The sequence below is a fragment of the Pelobates fuscus genome, chromosome 6, assembly GCF_036172605.1.
Source record: "Pelobates fuscus isolate aPelFus1 chromosome 6, aPelFus1.pri, whole genome shotgun sequence".
NCBI lineage: Eukaryota > Metazoa > Chordata > Amphibia > Anura > Pelobatidae > Pelobates > Pelobates fuscus.
This window is the reverse complement of record NC_086322.1, coordinates 297,618,619-297,640,076: the sequence shown is the minus strand read 5'-3', so window position 1 is coordinate 297,640,076 and position 21,458 is coordinate 297,618,619. Positions and strand designations below refer to the sequence as shown.

Here is a 21,458-nt window from a genome sequence, read left to right as displayed (position 1 = left end):
GCAGGGTCAGTGCCAGCCCATTATTAACCCTTGCAGGGTCAGTGCCAGCCCATTATTAACCCTTGCAGAGTCAGTGTCAGCCCATTATTAACCCTTCCAGGGTCAGTGCCAGCCCATTATTAACCCTTGCAGGGTCAGCCCATTATTAACCTTTGCAGGGTCAGTGTCAGCCCATTATTAACCCTTGTAGGGTCAGTGCCAGCCCATTAATAACCCTTGCAGGGTCAGTGCCAGCCCATTATTAACCCTTGCAGGGTCAGTGCCACCCCATTAATAACCCTTGCAGGGTCAGTGCCAGCCCATTATTAACCCTTGCAGGGTCAGTGCCACCCCATTAATAACCCTTGCAGGGTCAGAGTCACCCCATTATTAACCCGTGCAGGGTCAGTGCCAGCCCATTATTAACCCTTGCAGGGTCAGTGCCACCCCATTAATAACCCTTGCAGGGTCAGATTCACCCCATTATTAACCCGTGCAGGGTCAGTGCCAGCCCATTATTAACCCTTGCAGGGTCAGTGCCAGCCCATTATTAACCCTTGCAGAGTCAGTGTCAGCCCATTATTAACCCTTCCAGGGTCAGTGCCAGCCCATTATTAACCCTTGCAGAGTCAGCCCATTATTAACCCTTCCAGGGTCAGTGCCAGCCCATTATTAACCCTTGCAGGGTCAGCCCATTATTAACCTTTGCAGGGTCAGTGTCAGCCCATTATTAACCCTTGTAGGGTCTCTGAGCTTACTATTAACCCTTGCAGGTTCAGCCCATTACTAACCCTTGCAGGGTATGTGAGCTCATTATTAACCCTTGCAGGTTGAGGCAGGAAGAGGAAATTCCAGTGAGTGACACGTGGAGAGGTTTGTCTGTAATGTAAAAAGCTCCCTCCCTGCCTGGCTCACTCACAGTATGACACTGAGTGAGAGCGGGGACACCGAGCTACTGACCGGGTGAGTGATACTGAGGAGGCAGTCTGAGAGTGGGGGCGACTGTCTGAGAGTGGTGGGACTGGTGGAGAGACACTGTCTGAAACAAGAGGGACTGGCGTTAGAGAGTCTGCCTGAGAGTTGGGGAGACTGACGAGACAGAATCCCTCTGAGAATTGTGGGTCTGGGGGGGAGAGAGTTGCTCTGACAACTGGGGGGAGAGAGTCAGTCTTGTAGTGGGAAGGCTGGGGGGGGGGATGAGTCTGTCTGAGAATGGGGATCTTGGGGGGGGGGGGAGAGATAATGTCAGAGAGTGGGGAGGACTGGGGGGAGAGAGTCCCTCTTAGAGTTGTGGGTCTAGTGGGAGAGAGCCTGAGAGTTGTGGGTCTAGTGGGAGAGAGTCTGAGAGTTCGGGGGGCTGGGGGAGAGCGTCTGAGAGTTCGGGGGGCTGGGGGAGGGCGTCTGAGAGTTCGGGGGGCTGGGGGAGAGCGTCTGAGAGTTCGGGGGCTGGGGGAGAGCGTCTGAGAGTTCGGGGGGCTGGGGGAGAGCGTCTGAGAGTTCGGGGGGCTGGGGGAGAGCGTCTGAGAGTTCGGGGGGCTGGGGGAGAGCGTCTGAGAGTTGGGGGTGGCGGGGGTAGAGAGTCTGAGAGTTGGGGGGGGGGCGGGGGTAGAGAGTCTGAGAGTTGGGGGGGGCGGGGGTAGAGAGTCTGAGAGTTGGGGGGGCTGGGGGAGAGAGTCTGAGAGTTGGGGGGCTGGGGGAGAGCGTCTGAGAGCTGGGGGGGGGGGCGGGGGGAGGGAGTCTGAGAGTTGGGGGGCTAGGGGAGAGCGTCTGAGAGTTGGGGGGGCCGGGGGAGAGAGAGTCTGAGAGTTGGGGGGGCCGGGGGAGAGAGCGTCTGAGAGTTGGGGGGGGCGGGGGGGGGGAGAGCGTCTGAGAGTTGGGGGGGCTGGGGGAGAGAGTCTGAGAGTTGGGAGGGTGTAGGGGGAGAGAGTCTCTTTGAGCGAGTTAGTGCTGGAGGAAAGGAGAGATGCACTAAACAAACTGTGTGGCAGGATGGTGCCAGGGTCCAGGCTGTGGTAGCCCCCTCCTCTGACAAGGTTGATGGCCTCTAAAGGCGGTAAAGATGGGTACTACAGGAATGACCTGGAGAAATCCTCACTCAAGTCCCCCCAGTCTGTGGATCGTGTAAAGAGAAATAGTGGAGACCCCTACTGGTCCAGGTTTGTAAAAGACACTAATTGTAAATCTTTCTGATCCACAGAGCTTGCACACATTTTCATTCCACAGATGATGGGCATTAGGATGGGTGATACCTGCTTATGCTATTTATTTCCATCTAAAATATACCGACTGGTACTAGGTTGGCATTCCCAATCTCCCAATTTTGGTTCGAGTAACCCTTCAATAATATAATTGTTTATAATCGGGTGCCCAGTGGCTAATCGACACATGATTCTGATCCGTGTCTCACCGTATACTAGCTGAGCACCATGGGAAATGCAGTAAAGCAGGTGACAGGTTAACCATCACTGGTTGTATTAAATACATTAATAATCAGGTCTATTGCGGTATATCCTACATTATTTGGGTGTCATTACTCGCCTGCACCACTTTCCATAGACTTGCGCAGAACAAATTGAAGTGCACGAATTTCTGAATCAATGGAAAACGGAAGAAACAAGTACGAGCTGAAATGAATCGAAACAAATTGTTTTGGATCTGTTTGTTTTGATAATTACCATATTAGGGACTTGCCTACCAAACAACCGAGAGCAAAATTAAGAAGAGTGCTTTCTTTGTGAACAATGTTTGTACTCGTCCACTTTATCCCTCTGTCTGGGGTTTTCCTCTTTCTTGCCCCTCTCTCCTGTCATTGCCCCAGGGCTGGTCCTTTCTGTATGAGAATCGGTGAGATTCCTGCCATGGTTCTGCTTTGAACTTTATCCCTTTGACCTGACTAACTTATAGTGCTAGGAAAGCAAAGTTGTGCCCCTCTTCCTTGCCCTATCCCTCCCCACTCTCCCCTCCATGGTGCTGAGGGGGATAAAACACCTTTATCACTTACTGATTCCAGTGTAAATGTCACTAGGCGCTGGTTCCTGGATTAGTGAGTAAGATTTCCTGTGTAATACTGGGTTTGAACTGATTATTGAAATAGGGCAGTAATGTTCGTAGTTCAGCCCTGGAGGCATGATCCGGGTTACCCTGTATAATGGGTGTTTTCTCTCCCCAGGATGGAGTCCCGGATGTGGACGGGGACTCTGCTGGTGGGGACATGTCTCCTGTACTGTGCCCGTTCAACCATGCCCATCTGTGCTGCCACCATGAGCGAGTCCTTCGGCTGGAGCAAGCAGCAATCTGGGATCATACTGAGCAGCTTCTTCTGGGGGTACTGCATGACGCAAGTTCTGGGAGGACATCTTAGTGATAAGTGAGTATCTGTCCGCCATGTTCATCGGAAATTCAGAAGATTTATCATTTGTGTCTCATTGGAAGGTTACAAGTGGCTGACTGTGAGAACTCGTATTATTTCATTTTTAGCTGTTTGTATGACAGAGGGGGCACAACAATAAGCTCTGTCTGTGTGTGTATATATTCCTAAACTAGTTAATCTTTTCTTCATGAATAACATAGAAACATAGAATGTGACGGCAGATAAGAACCATTCAACCCATCTCGTCTGCCCAATTTTCTAAATATTTTCATTAGTCCCTGGCCTTATCTTATAGTTAGGATAGCCTTATGCCTATCCCACGCATGCTTAAACTCCCTCACTGTGTTAACCTCTACCACTTCAGCTGGAAGGCTATTCCATGCATCCACTACCCTCTCAGTAAAGTAATACTTCCTGTTATTATTTTTAAACCTTTGTCCCTCTAATTTAACCCCTTAAATCCGGAGGACGTACTATTACGCCCTGCAGGAACCGGCTCTAAACGCCGGCGGGCGTAATAGTACGTCCTCGCCATAATGGCCGCCCACGTGGCCGGCGCTAATCGCCCGCTGCAGATCGCGGTCGGGGGGGATGCCTGGCCCCCCAGGCAACCCCCCCTGTGGCCGGTGACCGCGATCTGCAGTCTCTGATCGCAGTGACAGGCTGTCACTGCGACCAGTATTAAGCATGTGTCAGCCGATTTCAAATCGGCTGACACATGCGGCCGGCGGCTTTCCCCTTCTGCAGATCGCGGTCGGGGGACTTACCTGGCCCCCCAGGCAGTCCCCCTGGGGTCAGTGACCGCGATCTGCTAGGTCTGAGATCGCAGTGACAGGCTGTCACTGCGATCTCAGAGCGCTCTGATCGCAGTGACAGCCTGTCACTGCGATCAGTGTTACATGTGTCAGCCTATTGGCTGACACATGTAACTGGCACAGTGATCCCCCTGCAGATTGGAAGGGGGGAGTGCTTGTACCACCCAGGCACTCCCCCCTGTGGTCAATTACCCAATCTGCAGGAGGTGATCACAGTGACAGGCAGTCACTGTGATCACTGATCCTGTGTGTCAGCCAGTGATGTGACATCACTGGCTGACACTGTCTCTGCCCCCTGTCCTGTAAAAAAAATAAAATATTAGTTAAAAAAATAAATAAAAAAGATGACAGTTACAAATAAAATATACTTAGATCATATATATTATATATATATGATCTAAGTATATATATATATATATACACATACACACACATTTACACATACACGACGTGTATTTAAATATTAATATATATATATATATTAATATCAAATTACACGTAGACTGATACTGATTAAATATATATATAATTATTGTTATATATATATTTATAAATAATATAAAAAAAATAAATATGTAAATACGTAAAAAAATAAAATAAAATAAATAATTAAAAATAAAATATTAAAAAATATATAGATGTGTTTTATTTCGTTCTAACTGTATTGTGATATTAATATATATATATTTATATCAAAATACACGTAGAACGAAATAATATATATATCTATATACATAAATATATACGTATATATCACTATATATATACCTATATATAAATAAAAATATTAAAAAAAAAATATATATATATATACGTATATATACACATATGTATATATATACATATATTAATTCTACACATATATTTATGTAATAATTTTACATAATTAGGTATCCTAATTAATTACAATTAGCGGGACCTGCCTGACCACCCATGCCGAAAGTATAGGGAATTTAATTTGCTAGCACTATATTTAACCCTATAACTTTCCAAGACACCATAAAACCTGTACATGGGGGGTACTGTTTTACTCGGGAGACTTCGCTGAACACAAATATTAGTGTTTCAAAACAGTAAAATGTATTACAACCATGATATCGCCAGTAAAAGTGACGTTTTTTGCATTTTTCACGCACAAACAGCACTTACAGGGACGATATTATTGCTGCAATACTTTTTACTGTTTTGAAACACAAATATTTGTGTTCAGCGAAGTCTCCTGAGTACAACAGTACCCCTCATGTACAGGTTTTATGGTGTTTTCAAAAATTACAGCGTCAAATATAATGCTTGTGTTTAATTTTTTTCACATTAAAATTCGCCAGATTGCTTACGTTGCCTTTATGACCCTATGGTAGCCCAAGAATGAAAATTACCCCTATGATGGCATACCATTTGCAATAGTAGACAACCAAAGGTATTGCAAATGGGGTATGTCCAGTCTTTTTTAGTAGCCACTTAGTCACAAACACTGGCCAAAATTGGCGTTTTTTGCATTTTTCACACACAAACAAATACGAACGCTAACTTTGGCCAGTGTTTGTGACCAAATGGCTACTAAAAAAGACTGGACATCGCTTATTTGCAATACCTTGGGTCGTCTACTATTGCAAATGGTATGCCATTATGGGTGTAAATTTATTTCCTGGGCTACTATACAGTCTCAAAGGCAACGTAACCAATCTGGCGAATTTCAATTTCAAATGTAACACGCTATATTTGACCCTGTAACTTCCCAAAACACCATAAAACCTGTACATAGGGGGTACTGTTTTACACGTGAGACTTTGCTGAATACAAATATGTGTATTTTATTGCAGTAAAAGCAAACAGTATTATGACATTAACAGTTAAAATGTCATGTAGAACGAAAAAAATAAAAAAAAATCTTATTTTCTCCCATTTTTTTCATATTAAATTATGTTTCATAGCTAAATATTTGATATTAAATGAAAGCCCTGTTTCCCCTGAATAAAATGATATATAATAAGGGGGGGTGCATTTAATATGAAAGAGGTGAATTACGGTTGGACAGACATATAGCGCAAATGCCAGGTTTTGTTTACGTTTTGTTTCGTTCACAACTTGTACATTTGGCTGCGGTGTTAAGGGGTTAAGACTATGTCCTCTTGTTGTGGTAGTTTTTCTTCTTTTAAATATAGTCTCCTCCTTTACTGTGTTGATTCCCTTTATGTATTTAAATGTTTCTATCATATCCCCCCTGTCTCGTCTTTCCTCCAAGCTATACAGGTTAAGATCCTTTAACCTTTCCTGGTAAGTTTTATCCTGCAATCCATGAACCAGTTTAGTAGCCCTTCTCTGAACTCTTTCTAAGGTATCAATATCCTTCTGGAGATACAGTCTCCAGTACTGCGTACAATACTCCAAGTGAGGTCTCACCAGTGTTCTGTACAATGGCATGAGCACTTCCCTCTTTCTACTGCTAATACCTCTCCCTATACAACCAAGCATTCTGCTAGCATTTCCTGCTGCTCTATTACATTGGCTGCCTACCTTTTTTTTTTTTTTTTAATTCTTTATTTTTGGTGCAGATTTGCATGTAACGTACATACATATTTTTTTGTTTCGGTCTACAACATGAGTAAACAACAAAGGTAACATCATATGTTTGTGGCTTATGTCTGGTGAGTGTGCTGCACATTTTTAGAAGTGTGTCGGACTGTCGGGTTGTAGTGAGTTGGTCAATGTATGGATTAATAAACCCCCTCTATGCGTGGTGCCGCGGAGTTTGTGTGCCAGTGAATTTTGCGGTGTCTAGGCCGCTCGCGTGTTGTATAGAAGGGAGAGGTGTTGGTGTCTCTGTGGTGTCGGCCCCACTAGGTGGCGGATCCGTGGTTCCAGGTGACATCCCGGCTTCGTCTCCAGTGAGTGGGCTATCTCTATGAGGTAGCACTGGTGTTGTAAGTCCTATCGTGTGGCCCTTATCTGTGTGTTTGGTCCCTTGTCCCCTTGTTTTTTCTCCTTGGCACGTCGAAACTATGGGGGGGGGGGGGGAGAGTTCCTGAGCATAGTGTGAGCGCTGTGTGTGTCTTTTGGGTGTTCCAGCAAAGCAGATTGACTGTGCGTTGGTGTGTGTAAAAGTAGGCAAATTAAGCGGAACTTGTAGTGTTACAATTGCAAAACTTTGTGGTTAAGAAAGTCACGTATTGGGGGGGCGGGGCCTGACCGCGGAACTGTGAAGACGCTTATCTCAGCAGCTCCCGCTAAACTTGGCACCTAAAGCTGAATTTCACTGCCACACCGGCACACAATCGTGATTATAAGGCCACCATTCAAGAGTGGATATCGGAGTGAGGAGAACGATACCTCTCAAGCGAAGAACCGAGCTAAACTCACGGTGAGGCCTACAAGCATGGCAGGCGCAGGGGAGACGGCCGCTCCCCAGCTGCAACACCACGCCGGGTATCTGGCGGCGGGCTCTCGCTTCCCCCCCTCTGGACCGGCGGGGGTCATCTCGGTCCACCAGCTAATGGTAAGCACTCACCTCTGGGACACTTATAAGAGCAACTCCGACCAAGCGACCCCACGAGGCCAAGCCAAGATGGCTGCCGGCAGTGCCGCGAATCCACCGGCACAGACAGCCGAAGAATGGACAGTGGCCTTCCAGGCTAAATTTGAGGCGGTATGCCAGAAATTTTGGGAGAGATTGGGAGAGAGGAACCCATCACCTGCCCGGAAACTAGCTACATTGGCAAAGCGACAACACACACCCTCTCACACGCGGCTGAAGCACCCGATTATGGCAAATACACCACGGGAGCAATTAACCGGCAACATGACAAAGCGGAGGGAGAGACAGAGGGGCATTAACCGCCCGAAGCAGACAAGCAGAGCCAAAGCAATGGCGGCAACGCCACCTAAGAGGACAGCACCCCGAGACACTGCCTCCCTGCACATGCAGCGCAAACGGAGGATCATCCGCCGTAAACGGATACCTCCACGACCCTCTAATTACCCAAGGCGAGGGAAGGACCGAATGACACAGCATGGCGCTACTACAGCTAAGCCAGTGAAAAGGGGGAACAGCTACCGAGCCAGGGTGCACAGATCAGCCACAACCCTCTGCCTATCTACTCCATGCGCCAAACAAAAGCAGCAGCCCAAAGGATTTCTCGGTGAGATGCTGATGCTGACACTTACCTCTCAGGACACTGCCCCAGTCCCTGCCTCGAAGGAATATTGCACACAATACCAACGGATTGGCATTGCAGGCATAGGTTGAACCCAGACAGCAAAGCAGACTTTCCCACACTGTAATACTACAGTGTCGGGGACGGCTCCTGTATCACTACTTGTTAAGTTTACACTGTTAACTGTTTAGAACAATTGCCTTTTAACCTACGTCTTAAACCTGCTTTGAGACATTTACTTTGATTTGTTTCAATTGTAAAAGTTTGCAATGTGATGTGGTATGTGTTCTAAGCTCTCTGCCTATTCTAACTAAGCTATCTGGGCATACAAATATGCCTGGCGTTCTGCTGCCCCCTGGTGGATAACCTTAATTGAGCTTACAGTAATCTAATATCGATAATGAACCTAATCTAAGTTTGACCGTCAAAATACAGCTAACTATTTTGTATTTCACATGTATACCTAACACCATTGACGTTTTAGCCCTGTTGAACGACAGTTATCTTGCTACATTTTATTTACCTTCACGCTAACGACACAACTGTTTTAACCAAGCTTGTTATAATTATAAAAATGTGCAGTCTCTCATGCCACTGTTATACCAATGTATATCTTACAAGACGCTGTTGTGGCGTTTGTTGATTCCTTGTACTCACCTGCACAGCAAAAATAAAGAATAAAAAAAAAAAAAAAAAAAAAAAGAAAGTCACGTATTGCCGAAGGAAGGGAAGGACCCGGCCTGCTGTGCGAGCTACCGCCCCATCTCCCTTTTAAATGCAGACCTAAAGCTTTATGCTAAAGTCATGGCACTGCGCCTTGCCCAGGCATTGCCCGAGCTGGTCCACCCAGACCAGGTGGGTTTTGTGCCGGGCAGGGAAGCCCGAGACAACACTATCCGGGCCCTTAACATCATTCACTCGGCCAGGGAGGAGGTCTGGTCCTCCTCTCCACAGACGCGGAAAAGGCCTTTGACCGAGTGGACTGGGCCTATCTCGAGGCAACGCTGCAACACATGGGATTCGGACCCAATATCAGAACCTGGATAGCTGCATTATATACGACCCCAACAGCCAGAATCCGAGTTAACGGTGCCCTCTCTGCCTCGTTTCCCATACGAAATGGCACACGGCAGGGATGCCCCCTGTCCCCCCTTCTGTTCGCCCTCTCCCTGGAACCATTCCTGGAGGCGGTCAGAGCGGATGGGGGTATAACGGGGCATAAGATGGGGGGAGTGGAACACCGGGTCGCAGCATATGCTGACGACATGCTTTTCTTTCTGCAGCAACCCCTGATCTCCATCCCGAACCTCCTGAGCCTCTTCCGTGAGTTCGGGAGGGTCTCGAACCTGAGACTCAACACGGAGAAATCGGAGGCAATCAATATCTCAGTCCCCACCGGCGAAGAAACACACTTACGCTCCCAATTCGGATTCAAATGGTGTGACACTAAGCTGAAATACCTTGGTATCTGGCTAACCAAAGAACTTGCACACCTATATCAGGCAAACTTTGCTCCCATCCTGGCCTCCCTACAGGCCGATATGCAACGTTGGACGGACCTCTACATCTCGTGGTTTGGTCGCATAAACGCGATTAAAATGAACATCCTACCTCGCTTACTCTATCTTTTCCAGACGATCCCAATCTCCCTGCCACGGGAATTCTTCCGCTCTATCTCTGCAGCGATACGGGGATTCGTGTGGAGAAGAGGGGCTCCAAGGATAAGTAAACACCAACTGGAACAGCCTAAACAGCGTGGGGAGGGTAGGGCTCCCCTCGATACTGGGGTACTACCGAGCTGCCCACCTGCTGAGGGTCACCGACTGGCACGCTCACACGACGGAAAAGCTCTGGGTGGGAGCCGAGGTGACCCAGGTAGGGGGGAAAATCCCCTCGCAACTGTGGAGGACGGGAACCCCGTTCAGTGCCCTCAAGACGGGTAACCCCCTGATCGATGCAACCCTGAAGACTTGGTGCGCCCTGAGATACCCACAACAGCTGACCACCCACACCAGCCCGCTAACACCCCTTACTTACAACCCAGACATTGGGGGAGGTCTAACACCGGCGGACCTGAAAAAATTCACTCAGTCGAACTGGGTCTACATGCGCCAATGGTGCGGCAGTGACACCCTCAAAGCCCTGACAGACCTGCTCCCGGACACTACCCCGACGATCCTTGATCGGTTCCGATACCTACAGGTCAAATCATACCACTCCACATCAGCAGCCAAGCGACAATTCCATCGGGATCTCACACCCTTTGAGAAATACTGCACGGCCGGTCGTCACCTAGAACGGGGAATCTCTACGCTATACGCAATGCTTATGGAAGGAGACAACAGACCACCGCCGAAATTCATCGCCAGATGGGAGAGAGAGACCGGGGAAACCCTGACCGCCCAAGAATGGGATCAAATAATTCAGCTCACTCATAAAAGCTCAATTAGCTTAAAGTACCAGGAGATGAGCTACAAACTGCTGACAACCTGGTACAGGACCCCGGATGTGCTGCACCGCATGAAACCGGACATCGAGGAGACCTGCTGGCGATGTGGAGAAGAGAGAGGCACTATGCTTCATATTTGGTGGTCATGCTCAGCCATCACCCCCTTTTGGGAGATGGTTAACACCAACATCCGGGAAATATCGGACCCGGAGCTCCCGCTCCAACCACTCCCCATGTTGCTACACCACACGACCATGTCACTCAAAACGTACAAGAAATCCCTGACAAAACACCTGCTGACAGCGGCAAAGTCCCTGATACCCACTCTATGGAAAAAGGCCACCGCCCCCACCTTCCAACAATGGGTGGATAGGGTGGGAGAAATACGCAACATGGAAGCAATGACGGCCTCCCTCCAAGGCCGCACAGAGAAATGCAACCTGACGTGGACCCCCTGGCTTCTGTTCATAACTGCAGACAGGACAACCCCCTGAGACCTCAGCACATACCTTAGCCCTCATCCGCCCCGCACCCCCACACTCCCCCACCCATCTCTTTCTCAACTATTCCCTCCCCCCCTCGCTTCACCCCCTACTCTCCCCCCCCCCCTCCCCTTCCCCCCTCGGAACCGAGACAGACACGACTGAACCATACCCAGAACTGGACTGGAACACGCATAGCGTGATGGATTATACACAGACAAAGAAACAACCGGTAGACGGAACCCCACGCGGACGGGATGAGACACCGCCAGCCCCCAAGTCGCTGTACGATACTCCATAGCTCATGACCAGACTCACAGCAGGCGCCGCGATAGACCTGTGTACACGGGTACCACCGAACAGTCACGCCACACATAGGCAACATCCAGACATGATAGACACACTTAAAAATGCGACTAGACGATCCCAACAGCAGTACCTAGGACTGAGGGAACGGCACACATAGCGACCGAGCAGCAGTGAATGGACAAGACTTAGCGGCCCAGGTAGCACACCTGTACCCGAAACGGAAGTGCACGAGGCGGGCTGGGCCGGAACAGGCCCCACCCCACGCACGACTGTAGCTTACAGCCCGCCCGCCCGACCCACCTACGCCCTCACACCTGCCACATACACCTTAGCTGATAAATGCACCAGGACCACAATCAAATAATAAATGAATAATTGCACAACTAATATGAGTTACTACGACATGCCGATACAAACACGGAATACTACATTGGTCCTCCAACCTCAGACAACCTCATGTAACCAACAAAAACCTACTGTGTAACTTCAAACGCACATGTATCTGTCAAGCATAGCTATTGCGTGTTCTGTAACCCTTTTGTAACCCCCATCCTATACCCTTTTTCTTTACTGTACCCCCCACTTGATCTAAAAAATGAAAAACCGTTAAATAAAGAATGTCAAAAAAAAAAAAAATGGGATGGCCAGGAGTATTATTATTTGGTTCAGGTCTTCGGCCTCCTGCTTCTTCCGGAGTCGTGTGAAGACGTGTCCGAGTCAGTGTCCATTCGGGGTTGCGTATCTAGCGGCTCGTGTGTAGGGTTAGGCTGCAAGTCCAGCGCTGCCAAGAGTGCGGGAGCATCTGCAGGGTCAGTGGCCTTGTAGAATTTTCCGTTTTTGGTGACCCATAGTATTTGCGGTGTTTGCGGTGAGGGGTTGCATGGCTTTTCGCCACTGTAGTGTGGCTCTACTAAGGTCTTGGAAGAAGGACATTTTACAGTTCTCAAAGTGATACGGCGTCTTTCCTTTTATCGCCGCTAGCAGGCTTAACTTGTTGGACATCGTTTGATAATAATCCTGAGGTTATGTCACGTGGTGCAGTTTCAGGGGCCCTAGGGGATTTGTCTATTCTGTATGCCCCATCAAAGGAGAAGTACTTGGCTTCTCTTGCTGGCAGTAGCGATGTTGTCAGTCTTCTCATGAAGTGTGGCAATTCTGCCAGGGGTATGAACTCTGCTACTCCCCTCACCTTTATGTTCTTTCTCCTGCCCCTGTCGTCTAGTATGTGCACTTGTTTATTGGTTTCAGCTTGTTTTCTGCAATTGCTGTACCTTATTACTGAGTGCTTTAAGGCCTTTTTGTAGATCCATTACATTTCTTTCTGCAGTCTGTGTGCGCGTTTTGACGGCCTGTACCTCCGTTTTAAGAACCGCCAGATCCGCCTCCCACATTGTCCTGAGGTTGTTTTGGAGGTCGGTGAGCATATTTTGAAGTTCCCTTTTTGTTGCTGGAGCTTCTGTCTCCTGTGGGTGTAGTGTCCCTGTGGTTTCCGGTATCGGGCTCTGGAGTGGGGTCCCGCCGTCAGCCTTTGAGAGTGAAGGCTCTCGGGTGAGTAAGGCCTCCCGTGCCGCCGGTGCCATCGTGGGCGCCGTTTGTTGCAGCATCAGGCCTATGTCGTGCTGGGTCCTGGTGGTAGTCGCAAAGTTTTTTTGGTTTCTCTTGCCCATATCACCTGTCGGCAGAGGGAAGAAGTCTGTTTCGTCCCAGTCCAGTAGGCCTCCGTAGGCTGCTGAGGTGGGTCTGGTAGCGCGGCAGGCCTTGGAGCCTCGGGTCTGGTATTTTTTGCCCGGGGTGTATAAAAAAGGCATCGGAGGAGTCAGGGCGGCTTGCTGCAGTGATATCTGCCCTCCTTTCAGTTGGTTTTGCCAAGATGCCGGAGATATTGGGTGGATTAAATTTTCAACGCTCGGAGCTGTGAAAATGGCGTCTATTCGGATGCTCTGCTAGGCTCCGCCCCCCGTCTGCCTACCTTTAAGTCATCAGAAATAATAACCCCTAAATCCCTTTCCTTAGATGTTGAGGTTAGGACTCTATCGAATATTCTGTACTCTGCCTTTGGGTTTTTACGTCCAAGATGAATTATCTTGCACTTATCCACATTAAATGTCAGTTGCCACAACTCTGACCATTTTTCTAGTTTACCTAAATCATTTGCCATTTGACTTATCCCTCCTGGAACATCAACCCTGTTGCATATCTTAGTATCATCAGCAAAAAGACATACCTTACCATCAGTTCCTTCTGCAATATCACTAATAAAAATATTAAAGAGAATGGGTCCAAGTACAGATCCCTGAGGTACCCCACTGGTGACAAGCCCATGCTTCGAATATACTCCATTGTCTACAACCCTCTGTTGCCTGTCACTCAGTCACTGCCTAACCCAGGCTTCCCCAAACTCCGTCCCTCCAGATATTACTGAACTAAAACTCCCATGATTCTCAGCCTATCTATTTCATTCATTGAATCATGGGAGTTGCAGTTCAGCAACATCTGAAGGGACGGAGTTTGGGGAAGCCTGGCCTTACCCATTCAACAATATTGGAATCCAAACTAAAAGATTGTAGTTTATTGATAAGCCTTATATGTGCAACAGTGTCAAAAGCCTTACTGAAATCTAGGTAAGCAATGTCTACTGCACCACCCTGATCTATTATTTCAGTTACCCAATCAAAAAAATCAATAAGATTAGTTTGGCATGATCTCCCTGAAGTAAACCCATGTTGTCTCTGATCTTGAAATCCATGTGTTTTTAGATGTTCAACAATCCTATCCTTTAACATGGTTTCCATCACTTTCCCCACTACTGAAGTAAGGCTTACTGGCCTATAGTTGCCCAACTCCTCCTTTCTACCTTTCCTGTGAATGGGAATAATTGCTTGTATTTTTGCAGTGCACGGCTTAACAAACAGGCTTATGCTGCCACAACAGCAGACGCAAGTGAAGGAAAGTGTACAGAGTAAACATTATTGTGGCACATTTTTAATTAGTAAAGTCAAACTGTCTAGAACATTGGCTTAAACTAGGCGGGTAAATACGAGAGGTACGTTAGACATAGTGATTAATAACTAGTGAGAGACAATATGATACAACTAAGGCTTATTTGTGGAAACAGAACAAGTACGATGTGCTATGTGTGCAAGTCATGGCGTGATATGGAAGTGGCTGTTCCTCTGCCCTCACCCCTGTAAGTTATGGAAGTGACTGTTCCTCTGCCCTCACCCCTGTAATGCGTGGCATTGGCTGTTCCTCTGCCCTCACCCCTGTAATGCGTGGCATTGGTTGTTCCTCTGCCCTCGCCCCTGTAATATATTGTTATGCTATTTGGTAGAGTATGATTTCTAATATTCAGATAACAAGATGAATGCTGGTAGACTTGCCTGGACATTACGTAACACTTAGCTTCACTTAATAAAGGTCAAACTAGCCTTTTTTTTTATTGACCCTGAGAAGGTAACATAAGAAATCCTTATCTACAGTTTCATTCGTGAGATATATTTGTAGAGACTTAGAACGTGGCTGATGATTTAATAAATCTCCAGTTGGACTTTACAATCTGAGATCCCCAAACTCACAGAACTTCGAAAGGGAAGGAACAATGCATTGTGTGCATGTAAACATTCAGGTTAATGTTTGCTAGCTAGCAATCCGGCCAGAGTCTGAGGTCTCACAGAAAACTTCCATATTAAAATCATTAGATACAAACCATGCATGATTTACTTATGTTGCCTAAAATATGTGATTGCTACAGTAATGTGTAAACTATATCCTTGATTGATAAAGGGGTAAAAGGAATTTCTATACACTGAACAAAATTATAAACACAACACTTGTTTTTGCCCCCATTGTTCATGAGCTGAACTCAAAGACCTATTTCTCTCAAATATTGTTCACAAATCTGTCTAAATCTGTGTTAGTGAGCACTTCTCCTTTACCGAGATAATCCATTCACCTCACAGGTGTGGCATATCAAGATGCTTTTTAGACAGCATGATTATTGCACAGGTGTGCCTTAGGCTGCCCACAATAAAAGGCCACTCTAAAATGTGCAGTTATATCACACAGCACAATGCCACAGATGTCACAAGTTTTGAGGGAGCATGCAATTGGCATGCTGACTGCATGAATGTCAACCAGAGCTGTTGCCCGTGAATTGAATGTTCATTTCTCTACCATAAGCTGTCTCCAAAGGCGTTTCAGAGAATTTTGCAGTGCATCCAACCGGCCTAACAACCGCAGACCACGTGTAATCACACCAGCCCAGGACCTCCACATCCAGCATCTTCACCTCCAAGATCGTCTGAGACCAGCCACCCGGACAACTGCTGCAAAAATCGGTTTGCTTAACCAAAGAATTTCTGCACAAACTGTTAGAGTCCGTCTCAGGGAAGCTCATCGGGGTCTCGACCTGATTGCAGTTCATCGTCGTAACCGACTTGAGTGGGCAAATGCTCACATTCGATGGCATCTGGCACTTTGGATAGGTGTTCTCTTCACGGATGAATCCCGGTTTTCACGGTACAGGGCAGATGGCAGACAGTGTGTATGGCGTTGTGTGGGTGAGCGGTTTGCTGATGTCAGTGTTGTGGATCGAGTGGCCTGTGGTGGCGGTGAGTTTATGGTATGGGCAGGCGTATGTTATGGACAATGAACACAGGTGCATTTTATTGATGGCATTTTGAATGCACAGAGATACCGTGACGAGATCCTGATGCCCATTGTTGTGCTATTCAACCACGGCCATCATCTCATATTGCAGCATGATAATGCACGGCCCCATGTTACAAGGATCTGTACAAAATTCCTGGCAGCTGAAAACATCCCAGTTCTTGCATGTCCAGCATACTCACCGGACATGTCACCTCCCCCCAATTCCCCCTCAATACAGTAAAACTGCACATTTTAGAGTGGCCTTTTATTGTGGCCAGCCTAAGACACACCTGTGCAATAATCATGCTGTCTAATCAGTATCTTGATATGCCACACCTGTGAGGTGGATGGATTATCTCGGCAAAGGAGAAGTGCTCACTATCACAGATTTAGACAGATTTGTGAACAATATTTGAGAGAAATAGGCCTTTTGTGTACATAGAAAAAGTCTTAGATCTTTGAGTTCAGCTCATGAAAAATGGGGGCAAAACAAAAGTGTTGCGTTTATAATTTTGTTCTATGTGTGTGTATGTGTATACACACACACACTAATGTTGTTTGATTTTGGTATAGATGAATATATTTATTAATTATTTATACAGGTTAGATGAATAAATTATATATACATATTATATCAAGTTATATATAAAAACCAAACCTGGCTTTGGTTAAAGAATACACGTAATCAAAGACAATATTTTTAAAATAATTTTAACTGACACCAGTATAGGTGAATTAAAGGTTAATTCATTTATTCAACCAGGTAATCTATGAACTGTTTGAGGTCTTCATACCTGGGGAAAAAGTGCCATCTATTGGTCAGAGTCCCCAGGGGCCAAATGAATCATTATATAGTAAGATTCGCCAATAACCAATCAAAAGCCAGATTTTAAACCCAGGTACAGCTCATTTACAAACAATGGGCAGGAACTGGTAAGGGAGAAATAATGGTTAAATAGGTAGAAAAATTCACATTAAAACGTTGATCATTTTAATGTGAAACAATAAAGAAGTGAAGATTTTAACTACAAGTCCGTGAGTGCAGCTACATTTGTTGCTTTTTACTTAGATACGTTGAGCCCTGGCTGGCACCCGGCATTTATTGAAGTGTTACAGCTTGAGTGCAGGGATACCCTCTGTTTTATATATGTATACGGGTTTAGAACTGCTGGCTGAGTCTATATTGGGTGGCCAATGCTCTTTGGGCCACCCCATATACATGTGCCTTCAAGGGTTAGGTCGCGCAACCAGACCCCTGTGTTGCTGCAGCCAGACCTGGGAGGAAGTAAAAACTTGCAACTACTTCCTCCCAGCTCGCACACAGAGCACGCCGCGCGGAGAGGGCGGGGCAGGCAGAGCGGACTGTAAGAGCAGCAGGACCCCAACTCCCACCGACACAGCCAGCCAAAAGTTAGGCTATATGTGTTTTTGCGTATCTGTGTTTGTGTGTGTACCTGTATGTCTGTGAGTCTGTATGTGTCAGTGTATCTGCGTGTGTGTGTGTGTGTGTGTATCTCAGGGCTCAACAAATCCCAAGCTCCAGGTAGCCATGGCAACTAGGAATTTTGTCCTGGCGCCTGGAATATGTCGGCCCAGAGCGGCAAGGGAGAATGCAGGTGGCCGACCATGGGAAAACTGAGGCGGCTGGCCGGCCGACCGAAAGACCGACCATGGGGGAGCTGAGGAAAAACAGAGGTGGCCGACCAGCCATGGGAGAGCAGAGGCTGGTCTTGAGGCAGAGCAGAGATGGGCCGGCGGCTTGTAGATGAAGAGGTGTAATGTTGATCCTTAGGCTTGCCAAGTAAATTGATTGACTTGTTGCTTTGTAATGCAATAAGGTATAGCAAATTGATTATAATTGTGCTGTTTTGTTAAGTGGTTATATCACAGCTTAAAACAAAGAACTACAGGGTCCGTGAAGGCTGTGTGTGTGTGTGAATATCACCAGGTATTATTGTATCTATATTCCATACATATAAAACCTTAAATTACCCAACAGCATGGAAGTGGCTGCTCCTCTCCCCTCACCCCTTCTGATGCACATGCAGGTGACTGTGTTGAAATGCCCTGTAGCATATGTGAGTTCGGTCGTTCTTTCACGGTTTCATACGTGCGCGATTGGCGATATTGAGTGGTAAACTACTTAACGTGGCATTTGTGGAATACTGCGACTGTCCCCTGTATGGAATGTTAATTACAGAATTTAAACCTTTTTTCCCGTGACAAACCATAAAGTGTCATTCCCTTCTTTAGTAAATACAGTGTAACTCCATTCCTACTTTCATTCTTAGGCTTGGAGGAGAGAGAGTCATCCTTCTATCAGCTGTGACATGGGGGCTCATTACGACAATCACCCCGCTCGCTGTCTACGTGACATCACATCCCCTCGTCCTCATCAGCTTTCTACGCTTCCTCATGGGACTTTTTCAAGGTAGGTACTCCGTGCCGGGTGTAGAACCGTTTATCAGTCATCCAATCATTGGTCTCCCAATGTGTTGTACAGTGAGAACTGCATTTTAAATGTTATTACATAATGTTTTATAATATATCAAATAAACCAACTATAAATATTTTAATACACATATAAAAGACATGAAAATTTATTAAAAATAGGTACCATATAGTGTAATACATAAAACAAAAATAGAATAAAGTGCAATGCAAAGTCCTGGACAAAAATATCTAAATCTGGCAACTGGATTGAATTAAAATATTAGACACCAAACAGGCTAATTAATATTCATACATTATATGTGTATCAGAGTATATATAGCGCAACCCCATTATTCCCAGTTGCTTTATTTGATTTATATTTGAGTGAATCACACTTACTATTAGCTTTTATTTACCAAGTGTGTGTGTGTGTATATATAATTATTTTGATTTTCTATATTTTCTATAATATACTTATCACGTATACTGTATAGCTGCCCGCACCATCTATCATGCTTGATTACTGTATGCCCTAGCGCTTAGAGCGCAGCTTAGCTTGTGGATATATATGACTAGCGTTACATGTGCCACAAGTCCGTGTCTAATGGTGAACTGTGCGTGTGTGCTTCGTAAGTGAGCATGCGTGGTTAAACCTCATATGAGTGTTAATAGCTAGTAAGTGTGATAAGTATCTCTGGCTAGTGAGGTGGTGAGTGTAGTGTGGTTGGTGAGTACTTACTCTCTTTGTCTCCTCACTAGGTGTTCATTTCCCCGCTCTGGCCAGTCTCTTCTCGCAGCGCGTGCGTGAAAGTGAGCGTGCCTTCACCTGCAGTGTAGTAGGATGCGGCTCTCAGTTTGGGTAGGTAGCTGGAGTGACTTGGGGAATGTTATGCTGGGATGGAGATAAAAGGCTGAAGGTGGGAATCAGGAAGGTAATGTTGCTTTGGAGATAATGAGGAGAGGTAATGGTGGGCATGGGCTGGCTGGTGGGGTCTGGTTGGGTGTAGACTGGAGGCCTGGCTGGGGGTAGGCTGGCAGCCTGGCTGATGGGGTCTGGCTGGGGGTGGTCTGGAGGCCTGGCTGGTGGGGCGGTGCCTTCTGGCTGGGGAAGAGTAGGTGGAAGCCTGCTGGGAAAGGGATGCTGGACTTTTGGGATATAGTGCTTAACTGAGAGAGGCGAAGTCTGGTTGGGTGGTGAGGCCTGTTATGGACTGAAGCTGGTGGGGTTGGTGGCAGGTAGGTGATGCCATGCCAAGGGAGAGATTTGTACGAAATAGTACTAGGATAATTCTTTGAGGAATGTGGAAAAATAAAAGACCCAGCCAAGTGTATGCAAAATAAACTATAAAAATATTTTAATATTAGTTGATAAATTAGGCTCCTGTTTTTCAATTGATATCACTGTCCCCCCCCCACCCTCTCTAGTTCATTACAAAGGGTCACTGTTAGTCCAGTCGTACAGGACTGGTGATATCAAATTATATTTAGTGCTAGTCCAGTCATACAGGAACGGTGACATCATATATTTATCCCTAGATCCCTAGTCCAGTCGTAGAGGTCCGGTGACATCAGATTATATTTACCGCTAGTCCAATCGTACAGGACTGTTGACATCAGATTATATTTACCACTAGTCCAGTCGTACATGACTGGTGACATCGGGTTATATTTACTGCTAGTCCAGTCGTACAGGACTGGTGACATCAGATCATATTTACCGCTAGTCCAGTCGTACAGGTCCGGTGACATCAGATCATATTTACCGCTAGTCCAGTCGTACAGGACGAGTGACTACAGATTATATTTACTGCTAGTCCAGTCATACAGGACCGGTGACATCATATATTTATCCCTAGAACCCTAGTCCAGTCGTAGAGGTCCAGTGACATCAGATTATATTTACCGCTAGTCCAATCGTACAGTACCGTTGACATCAGATTATATTTACCACTAATGCAGTCGTACAGGACTGGTGACATGAGATTGTATTTACCGCTAGTTCAGTCGTACAGGACCAGTGACATCAGATTGTATTTACCGATATTCCAGTCGTACAGGATCGGTAACATGAGATTGTATTTACCGCTAGTCCAGTCGTACAGGTCTGGTGACATGAGATTGTATTTACCGCTAGTCCAGCCGTACAGGATCGGTGACATCAGATTATATTTACCGCTAGTCCAGTCGTACAGGTCTGGTGACATTACATTATGTTAACCTTTTTCTTCCCATCCTTGTACAGAGACAGAAAGTCTGGAGAATCTTTAACTTTTATTGTCTCCATCCAAGGTGGGTTTCGATCTGACCAGTGATCTGTTTAAATAGTTACCCTACAGACTCTCTGTTGGATGTCAGATTTTGGAGAACATAAATGATCCAACACTGTGAAACTAGATCTATTCACACTCCGATATATAGATCTATCTATCTATATTTATATATATAGTTACCTAATTTTAAGACCTGCTAAGGGACAGATGATTGTTGCTATGTCCTGATATGTAAAACCATAGAATTCAAAGCAGGTGTACTTCCCTTTTTCCCATTACTGTATTATTCATTTAAAATAATCCTATTACAATAGAAATCATTTGTTCAGTAGAAACAAACTGGAAATAGATTTCCAACAGCCAGTTTAATTGGATCCTTGGTGGGGCGAGTTGTGAACTTGTGGAATTGGCCTGGGGGAGGGATTATGCCCGGTTGGGAGAGAACTGATGGGATTGGCCTGGGGGAGGGATGATGCCTGGCTGGGGGAGAAATCATGGGATTGGCCTAGGGGAGGGATTATGCCCAGCTGGGGGAGAAATCATGGGATTG

At 46.3% G+C, this 21,458-nt stretch overlaps 1 protein-coding gene across 1 annotated transcript in view; it reads left to right on the top strand.

The window, feature by feature from the left end:
• The first annotated feature begins 871 nt into the window (after positions 1 to 871).
• The window catches only part of SLC17A9 (solute carrier family 17 member 9), a 39,226-nt gene continuing 18,639 nt past the window's right edge, over positions 872 to 21,458 (top strand). Inside the window, exons 1-5 of the mRNA XM_063459582.1 lie at positions 872 to 942; positions 1,968 to 2,135; positions 3,149 to 3,346; positions 18,497 to 18,636; positions 19,398 to 19,497. Coding sequence (XP_063315652.1) covers positions 2,017 to 2,135; positions 3,149 to 3,346; positions 18,497 to 18,636; positions 19,398 to 19,497 — 557 coding nt within the window. The 5' untranslated portion in view covers positions 872 to 942; positions 1,968 to 2,016. The remainder of the gene's footprint in view (positions 943 to 1,967; positions 2,136 to 3,148; positions 3,347 to 18,496; positions 18,637 to 19,397; positions 19,498 to 21,458) is intronic.